General features: G+C 40.6%; 1 protein-coding gene across 1 annotated transcript; it reads right to left on the reverse strand.

Moving 5' to 3' along the window:
* Positions 1–350: 350 nt before the first annotated feature.
* On the reverse strand, positions 351–8,924 carry LOC134000704 (deubiquitinase DESI2). The gene is made up of 5 exons (XM_062440154.1): positions 8,886–8,924; positions 4,383–4,455; positions 1,521–1,614; positions 1,281–1,422; positions 351–590 (listed from the first exon to the last, which is right to left on the reverse strand). The coding sequence occupies exons 1-5, from the start codon at positions 8,922–8,924 to the stop codon at positions 351–353; spliced, it is 588 nt and encodes a 195-aa protein (XP_062296138.1).
* Between the last annotated feature and the right edge of the window lie 1,143 nt (positions 8,925–10,067).

The following is a 10,067-nucleotide window of genomic DNA, read 5'->3' on the forward strand; positions in this document are numbered from 1 at the left end:
AGGGAACAAGGCTGACAGAGGTTTAAAGGTTCATGGAAAAGACTTATAATAACGTACTACAAACTTCAGATCTACAAGTGGTTGTTGTTGAGTCTGAGCCATGCTTCAGTGCTCAGGTCAAAGTTTGTCTCTGTCTCCCTGTCTTGAGTAGAAAGGAACGGCAGGGCCTCTGTAGGTCTGTAAGTCTCTGGCTGCAGCTCTCTCAGTGAAGAGGCGACGCTTCTCTTTCCTGCCTCTTTACTCAGAGGACAAACAGTATGAGGTCAGGTGGTTGTTCAAGCCTACTAATGCCACTTCAGCCACGAGCAACGGTGGCAGGAAGGTCCAGAGGTCAGTGTATGTGAGGCAGTTCACACCCTCGTGTGGCGACAGCTGTGGGAGGAGCCGGTGGCCCCGGCGCCGGACGGGGACGAAGGGTCGTCGTCACCCGACTCGTTATGCTCCTCTTTGTGGAGGCCGAGGCTGATGTGGCTCTGCAGGGCTGCCGGGGTTAACCACTCCTTGGGTAGGCAGCTCTGCAAGAAGGGGATGCAGGAGCTGAAGTAGGCCAGTCTGTTGACCCAGCGAGGGATTTCCCGTCCACACAGCAACTAAAAAAAAGTCCAAATATCTGATCATGTGAGTTATAACTTACCATATTTTACTTCTATTGATGTGTTAGACATTTAAAAACTGGCTTTACATTAAACCAATAGATATATGTTACATTATGCTCAAATACATGCTCAAAATATCTTTCTTTATGTATATATTAAAGAGCAGGTTGCAGATTAGAGCCCCCATTGAATCAATATAGAAACATAATGTAGGAACTAATTTATCTTTAAAATATACATTAATCATACACTACTGAAGCTTCTGGAGTCATTTTTGTGAGAAAATGTTACTTCCGCATCTGAAAAAACTGAACCAGAAGTGACGTAACGGGAGGGAGAGTAGTGAACTTGAACTGTAGGAAAACAATGGATATCAATACCAGTGCTGACGCTGATGAGACAAATCCTATGTGTACAATTACACATATGACGGACCGCAGCACAACAGCTATGAGCCTGTTGAATTAACCTGTTAAATCCTCCATTAACTTTTCAAATGGTCATTTTTAGACACGATTACATATACATTTTGTAAAAAGTTGAACCTGCAATATGCTTTTTATTAAGGAGACACTCCAGCTTTTCCTGTAATGTACAACACCTATATATCAGAGTTAGAAAATAAATGAACATTATACAGTAAAAACAGTATCAGAAGTATCAGTCTTTCCCCCCCAGACTGACCTCAGACAACGAGGAGGAGAAATGGTTGCAGTTTTTGTGCATGAGGTGGTAGGCGTTGCCTTTGAACTCTTTACCGAGCTCTTCCATGATTTTATCTATGTCCTCCTCTGTGAAGTCTGTTGTGCCCAACACAATCGCCTCCCTGTTCGAAAACACAAAGAAGACCCGTCAGCACATTTATCTCTACCATTAACATTACAGTAACAACGTCACATTGTATGCTAAACTGTGCACACTCACTTGAATTTGAATGTCTCTCCCAGTTCAGCGGCATTCCCAGGGTTGATTTCAAAAATGCCGCTGAAAGGGTACGGATGCCCCCCATATGCAAATTCTATGTTACAGAGATGCAAAACACAGTTAAACACTTCAAATGGAAACACTAAACAACTGTAATTACACCGATCAAGCAAGTATTCATTGTCACACAGTACTTAAATATTTAGGCCTGAGTGATTACAGGCCTCAGTGCCCTGTATTTACCACAGTATCACAGAAACCAGTGATCAACACAGGGGCACAGCTCACTGAATACAGGGACTTTAAAAAGAGATTTGTAGCTTTTGAATTTATACACACAATAATCATACTACGCTGTGTCTGTCAACTAAGAAAGTAATAAATCAACTTTTTAGGATCAACAAGTAGTCAAGGATGAAATAAGCATTCACATTTTGAGCAATCCAGTGAATATCAGTGAAAATCAGATAAACCATTAGACTTATAAATAGTAGGGGCAGCTGTGGCTCAGGAGGTAGAGCGGTCATCCACTAATCAGAAGATCAGTGGTTCGATTCCCAGCTCCTCCAGTCCACATGTCGACATGTCCTTGGAAGATACTTAACCCCAAATTGCTCCCGATGGCTGCACAAACAGTGTAGGAATTTATGAGTGAATGTTAGTCTCCTCCTGATTAGCAGGTTGTTGGCACCCTGCATGGTAGCTCCTGCAATGAATGTGTAGGTGAATGTGACATGTAGTGTAAAAGCATTTTGAGTGGTCAGAAAGTGCTATATAAAGTACAGTGCATTTATTTAGTTTAAAACCTGTAAAAATGTTTTCAACCCACAAAGAAACACAATCCTTTAGTTAATCTGAAAAGTTATGAATCACCAGATTTGGAGACTGGACAGAGGTGTATTATAGTTAGAAATCTTTATATGGTGAATATTAATGGAATGCAGTTACATTACATTACATTTATATTGCCTTTCTAGTCTTATCGACCACTCAAAGTGCTTTACTTTACATGCCACATTCACTCATTACCACAGGTTCATACACTGATGGCAGAAGCGGCCATGCTGAGCGATACAGCGCATCCTTTCTAAATTGCCCCACCATGTTTTTATGCTCATTCACACCCACTCACACACTGATGGTACAGCCATCAGGAGCAATTTGGGAGGGGAGCTGGACATCGAACCAACGACCCTCTGATTAGTTGTCGACTCCCTCCTGAGCCACAGTCGCCCCTTATGAAAATATTTTAGTCAAACTTGTATTGATATTATGTTTTAATGTCAGTTGAAGGACCACACACTCTGCGTTAGACCAAGTATTTTAGATCCTTCATTTTTTATTTATTTTTGTGCTTTTTTGCCTTTATTCAACAGCGGGTGACAGAGAGGCCGACAGGAAACAGGAAGAGACAGAGAGAGGGGAATGACCTGCAGCAAAGGTCCCTTGCCGGAATTGAACCAGGGACGCTGCCTTTATGTAGCATGTGCTTTAACCAAACAGCTACTAAGGCACTCCAGGTCCTTTATTTAAAGGGGAAATGAAACATAAGGCTTTTTTCTGATTTCCTGTTATTTCTGCACAGTCATGATGTCGGATGTTTATGATATAAACAATCAAAGGTCCAAAACTAGAGGTTGAATATGTGGGAAAATGCTCCCAACCAACAGTGATACTACAATGTAAAAAATACTTAACAAGTAAAAGTCCAACATTTAATATCATTATTTAGTATTATCAGTAAAATGAGCCTAAAATATCAAAATAAGGACTGAATTGTGATAGATATATATTATAATATTGGATTATTATTAGTGGTTCACAAACCAGAAAGTCATTTTGAGCTTATTGTAACTATTTTGTATCTGCTTGTGTAGTTTAAACCACATATATACAATATAATTTAAAAAAATAAGTGTAAAATATTAATATAACTCATAATTATAGCTGTAATATAAATGGTGTTAAAATAAAGGTGCAATATTTGGCTCTAAAATATAGAAGAGTAGAAGTATAAAGTAGCAGAAAAAAAGGAAATATAGTAAAGTACAAGTATGTCGACAGTCTATTTAGTTACAGTGATTTCACCAGCGTCTGTGGGTTTAAAATGTCTGCAGACTTTTTGTTCCATGAAATTTCTTCTCTTTAAAAGCTCCGGAGGAAAATCTCAAAGATGTCTGGTCATTACTCTACAGAAAGTCCAAACTCTTTTAATAAAACTCACATCTAAAACTTTTTTTTCCTAAAACCCATAAATCTGTGGTTCTGTGTCTCACGCATTGCACTCTACAGATGATGGACTACACACAGCAAGAGTCTGTAAATGTTCTTTAAGATATATTTTACCTCCTGGAGATCAGCAATGACATATGAAATTCAATACGATTAAATTCATAAGATCATTATGCAAAACATATGCCGCAGGCACCACATATTATGCTTACATTTCATTTAAAAAATGAATTATTTCCTGCCTTAGTAAGGACTGTATTTCACTAACATCATATTTCTTGGTGTGCAGAGCCAATGTTTCTGGTTGTGAGGGCATAATGAAATTCTCAGTGATCCAGTTTCACGCTGGTTTCTGTCTCTCTTGCTTTGTTTTTTTTTCAAAGCACACACAAAACACATAGTGAGTCAGTGGTGAGTCAACCCAGAGAAATGGGGTCATGCTATTGGGAACACAATTCCACTTTTAAAAACCAGACTTCATGCGTGTGTGTGTCTGTGAAAGCGGCCTTGTATATCTCTCTCCATCATGATGGTGGTGATGTGAGTCTGGGCCCGCTGAGGACGCACTCTGAAAAAAAAAAAAAAAGCTGTAATGGGATTTTAGAGACATAAAGGAAGCCCTGTCCTTACCTCTGCCATAAATCTCAATGCCTGAGTGGAAGACTCCAATACCCAGATTGGAAGTGTACTCGTTTATCCAGTACTGTGGAGAAAGGGGGAAATAAAGTTAGGGTTAGAGTAAGGATGAGGGAATAATTTAGGATCAATATCTTTTAATATTTTGTCATTAAAAAAGGCAAGAAACAGTGCAGCAGCTCTGTAGAAAATATGATTATACTGTAGCTGCAACCAGTACATCATCCTTGACTGCTAGATAAATTATACTTTACAGGAGAGATGCTAACTTTTAGGGCTAGATGATACTCATAAAAGGTAGATACCCTTTACTTAGGATTAATAATCAATAATAAAGCAGAAAAATTATCATATTGCAGTTTTGCTAAACAAATCAATTCAATGTAAACAGCTTTACTTTTCCATTAAAGGAACAGTTTGACATTTTGGGAGAGACATTTATTTGTTATGTGATACGGTCGATAGCACTCTCATATCATATACGGTAAATAAGAATCTATAACAAGAAGGCAGTTAGCTTGTCTACACATTAAACAAACAATACATGCTCATTACTGAGTTTTAGAGGTGCTAGAAAGTCAGTTTTTGCTATTGGACAGTCAGGCTAGCTGTTTCCCTCCGTTTCCAGTCTTTGTGCTAAGCTAAGCTAACCATCTGCTGGCTGTAGCTTCATATTTACTGTACAGACATGAGAGTGGTATTGATCTTCTTTTCTGACTCTGCAGCAAAAAAGCAAATACATAAATTATAATGTTGGCATCAAGATTAACTGGTACAACAGTACAGTGGACCTTGATATATATATATATATATTTTTTAAAAACACTTCCCCCTTCAAAAGTTGAATAATAATGATGATTCTTCTCCATATCTGTCACACAGATGTGAGAACTCTCAAGTAATTATTCAATAGTATTAGATTAATATAATTTATTTCATAGGTTTAGACTCTTAAGCTGTTTATAAGATGCCATTTGGGGTTATTTGTGGGATGTGATTATATATATTTGATTCTTTACAATCAAATTTGTTTAATTTTAACTGCGTGGCGTGATATTGTGGTGTGGCTGCCGCTCAGGTGGTAGAGCAGGTTGACCATTAATAGCAATGATGGTGGTGTGATCTTGCTCCACCTGTAGAAATGCAGAAGTGTCTTAAAATAAGACGCCAAACCCCAGTTCCTCCTTAAAAAAGTACTAAAATGTATGACGAATTGGTTTAAAATACTTGATTATATTTGTTTCTTGTTGTTTTTGCTGCTTTTTCTTCACCATGAACAAATCGTTGATCTCAATTCCTTAAAAGTTGAATTAATTGCATTTAACAGCAAGCACTCATTCATGTGTTGAGATGACTGATCCACGATACAATCAATCACACACCAAGTCTCTGATCTACCTGACCTGCAGATCTTTGGACTGCGGAAGCGAAACTCACTTAGTTAAAGATCCTGTCCATCAAACCTGAGTGGGTGTGATTTGGTGCCATCCTTATCACCCTTCATTAAACCATCAGGAGCTAATTCCAACCAGGACCCCGGCTCTCTCCGCCCCCCTCACACACACACCCACCCCTTAGGGAAAACACCCCTGAGGAAATATGCTAAGGGTCTATCCACGCTGCCCCAGCTGTCCCCCATTAATAATAGAACACATTTCCGGGCTAAGACTGATTCAATAAAAGCATATCCACCACTTTGTGTCTACAGAGTCTTCTCATGTTTCCGCAGTGACCTCTACCCTATTGGCTCGCTCGCTCTTCTTTTTTGCCATTTCACACCAAGGACACACAAAAAAAAAAATGGAAATGGAAATCTCTCAGAAATGACAAACTTTCAGCTTCCTGCAAGAAAACCAAGTATCCTTCCACCTGAGTGAAATGATGCTGTGACAAGCTGCTGATGAAGTGACCTGACTTTCTCCTTCAGTGCATGAATAAGCGACTCCTTGAAGCATTATGGGAGCTTTTCGACCCCCTATCTCACTTTTTTAAAATCACATTCCTCTGATTCTGTGTTCTGTCGTGTTTGTGAAGTCGTGTTTTCAGTGCCAACGCTGCTGCAACCATCCGTGCAGTCTGCTCAATGATCTCCTGCCTTTTGCGCATACAGCATGCACCAATACACACATCTACCAGTCACACTGATTTCACATTGAAGTTGATCGATTCACCGTCATCACCATCCCTCTGTGGATGAATCACTGCAGCCCTCTCGTGTTTAATTCTTGGCAAAGTATTTACAGCTGACTCTGACTGTCGCCGCCCCTGATGATCACTTTCACCCTCGTCAACAGCCCCTGCATGACCTGTTAAGTCGCGGCACAGCAGAGCCACGCTGGAATTTAATCAGCTGTTTGAGCAGCTGTCACTCCTCGCCCCCTCTGAGGTTCTCGTCTGTGAGACGGCTCGAAGATCTGTTGTTTTATATTTGTACAAGTTCTCAGAAGGCCGAGCGAGCTAAAAATGTGTCTTCTTGAGAGCTGAAAGATGAGAACACTTGTTGAAATACTTGTTTACTTACATTTGGAGACACAAACATCTTTCCTTTAAGTTGATAGTTTGTCCCACATTGTCAACCACAGATGATCTGTCTTACTATAATTAATTTATTTTATTCATTTGTACTCCCACCCACACAGACACTTAGTAATTATGAGCTAATCATTTTTTAAAAGGGTGAATAATTGTTTTTTTAACACACTAAAATATAATGGTGAGCACATATGAGGACATTTTTAAGCATTTATTAATATTTGGTAGATTTATTTAGTATTTATCAACAACTATAACTCCTTCATGGCAGCATTCATGACTGGTGTAAACAGACAACGAATAATAGACAATATAACACAGTTGTAATCATATAAAATGTTTGTTATATTAAACCCAATTTTTGATACTAATTACTATTTTTCTTCTATATCCATTAAATGTATTTACTATATACTCTCTCTCCCTCCCTCTATACTGTATATAGTAATTTGTATTGTTGGTGTTGGGGTTCGCTGTTCCCTCTGGATTGAAATGACAGGCTAACTTGTACATTTAGCACTATACATTTTTGAATACTTTAATAAAGGATATACTATATATGTTGCTGTTAATTCTCATGACAAGATGCTGCTGAATGCTTTGTAAGAAATCTAAAAAAGTGGACTCTGAGTTACAGTAAGATTGTTTTTGTTAAACTACATTTAATATAAATGAATCTTCAAGCTCAAAGTGTCTTCACCAGTTTTAAGATGTTTATGGAGCCAGTTGTGAATCATTTGTACAATAAAACCAGTTAATACATGTTAATGTTTTGTAACACACTGTGAAGGTATCCATAAATATGATCACAGCTGTGTTTTATCAATCATTTACTGAACAGGCAGAAGTTACAACTGTTGACAAAAACATTAATACACATTTAAAATGTCCTCATGTGTGCTTACAGCTACACTATAGCATGTTATAAACTGTTTATTGAGTGCCATATACTACACCAGAATGAATAAACTTCACTATAGTGTGTTATAAACTGTTTAGTGGGTGTTATATACCACACCAGAATGAATAAATGTCATTGTAGCTCAGATATTTAGTTGTAATTGGAGTAATTCTGTGTATTTACAACAACGTGTTGCATAACATTCACACAGGACACTGTTCAGCAGCACAGAGGACCAGGCAGTGGGCACATGTCTGAATGAGGACCCTTGTCCTTTCCTGATGTGTGTGGGGGTGTATGTGAGTCTCTGTGTGCATACGTGTGTGTGTGTGTGTGAGTGTGTGTGTGATAATGTGTGTGTGAGTGTGTGTGTACGTGCATCATGTGAGCTGCAGGCACAGTGACAGAGGTCAGGGGGTTTAGGGAGGCTCTTGTTTCACAGCAGGCTATAGGTCAGAGTATTAAAACTGTAATTTTCATCTACATGAAGTCCAGAATTCACTACCTGCTCTCAGTATTTTATAGAGTTTTTTTTAACACAGTGATACCTCTTGATAATATCCGGTTGAGCACACACAGAAGAATTTGGCTACATGCAGTAACACAAAGCAACGCCTGCAGAGACTCAGATGCACCATATGCACCGGGTCGGCTATACATACCAGCCGACCCTCTTCATCTGTCAGTGTTGCAGTAAATCTTCAGAGATGGGTGTGACTGTTCTCCCCAAGTTGCATAGAAAATGATCATATTTAAATTTGACACAGGAGTAAAAAATGAAAGCAGAAAAATCTACATTTGTGTGTTTTGTATATGTAAACCTTTGCTGCAGGCATTACATCACCTCTTTTTCATGTCATATTTGTGTCCAAATAGGCTGCTTCAAACATGAAAATAGGCTGTAAAGTGTGAAGTGAAACAGGTGGCTCTGCTATTTCTCTAGTGGTGCATTCTCCTCCTGTGCTGCTGCTGCTGCTGCTGCTGCTGTGTGATTAAATATTCTCTGCCAGAAACAAACATAAGTAAAAACTGAGTGAAAGGTGCAGTGCATGGAGGATCCTTACCATATCATACACGTTAAGGATGACAGGTTCATTGGCCATGGTTTAAACCTGAGCAGGAAAGGCAAACGTCCCCACCCTCCACGTTTTTAAGGTTATCAGCACCTCCACACCCTTGTGAAGTCACAGGGCCACACGGTGGACAGCAGGAGCAGGAAGCGGGCTGCTGCTGGAGGGATGGAGGCTGCTCATTCCCCCTGCAGGGCAAGACTGCACGGACACAGCTCTGCGCGTAAAAAGGAGAGACAAGAGAAGCAGAAGCACGAAATGTCCCCAAAAAAAAGACGCCGGACAACTGAAGCGTATAGATGAGATGTCACAGAGACATTATCGGAAGTAAGGTCAAGAAAGCATGAAACTCAAATCCCGGCAGGGCAAAGCGAGGAGCAGCATCTCCAGCTGCTCCAAAAATATCTGTTGTAAAGGGGAAATCGATGCTGGTAGGAGGAGGAGGTGCAGCTGCCTTCTTCTGCGAAACACAAGCAACTGCAGCCGCTCAAATGATCATATCAGAGGTGATAATGTGATCCGAAGCGGGACATGAAGGGCCTACAAGTGTTGCAGTCAGGATCGGGAGCTCCCTCCTGTCATCAGGCTGGACCGATGTCGACGATGGAGGCGGAGTGCGGGCCATTTTTACGCGGAGGATGTCGGTGTCGGTGTCGGAGCAGCTGTGGGAGAGGAGGACACCCGGGCCATGGTGGTTAATTACAGGAGCCAAGTTCATCAGCAGCATCCCCGGCTACTGCTGCTGCTGCTGGCCCGCATCCAGCATCCTCTTCGTCCGGAGGAGAGGCTCTGCACAGACCTCCTCCTCGGCATGACTCCTCCAGCAAAACACCGAGCCGCTCAGCCGACAGCAACGCCCCGATGAAGGCTTTCAAAATGTATTTCAGAGAGTCCCAAAGCAGCCGAGCTCCATCCGTGTGATGATGAAGCTGTGGATCAAGAAACCGGCTCGCGCTCTCTCTCTCTCTCTCTCTCTCTCTCTCTCTCTCTCTCTCTCTCTCTCTCTCTCTCTCTCTCTCTCTCTCTCTCCCCCCTCTCTCTAATTACGTCATTTCTGCATCCTCCAACAGCTGATGTGTGCTGGTGGGTGTACACGAGCACATTTTGTTACAAAACACACTTTACTATTTCTGTCAATATATGCTGCTGACAGGAAAAAAAAGTTTCCAGGCTGAA

Source organism: Scomber scombrus, chromosome 19 (genome assembly GCF_963691925.1).
Source record: "Scomber scombrus chromosome 19, fScoSco1.1, whole genome shotgun sequence".
NCBI lineage: Eukaryota > Metazoa > Chordata > Actinopteri > Scombriformes > Scombridae > Scomber > Scomber scombrus.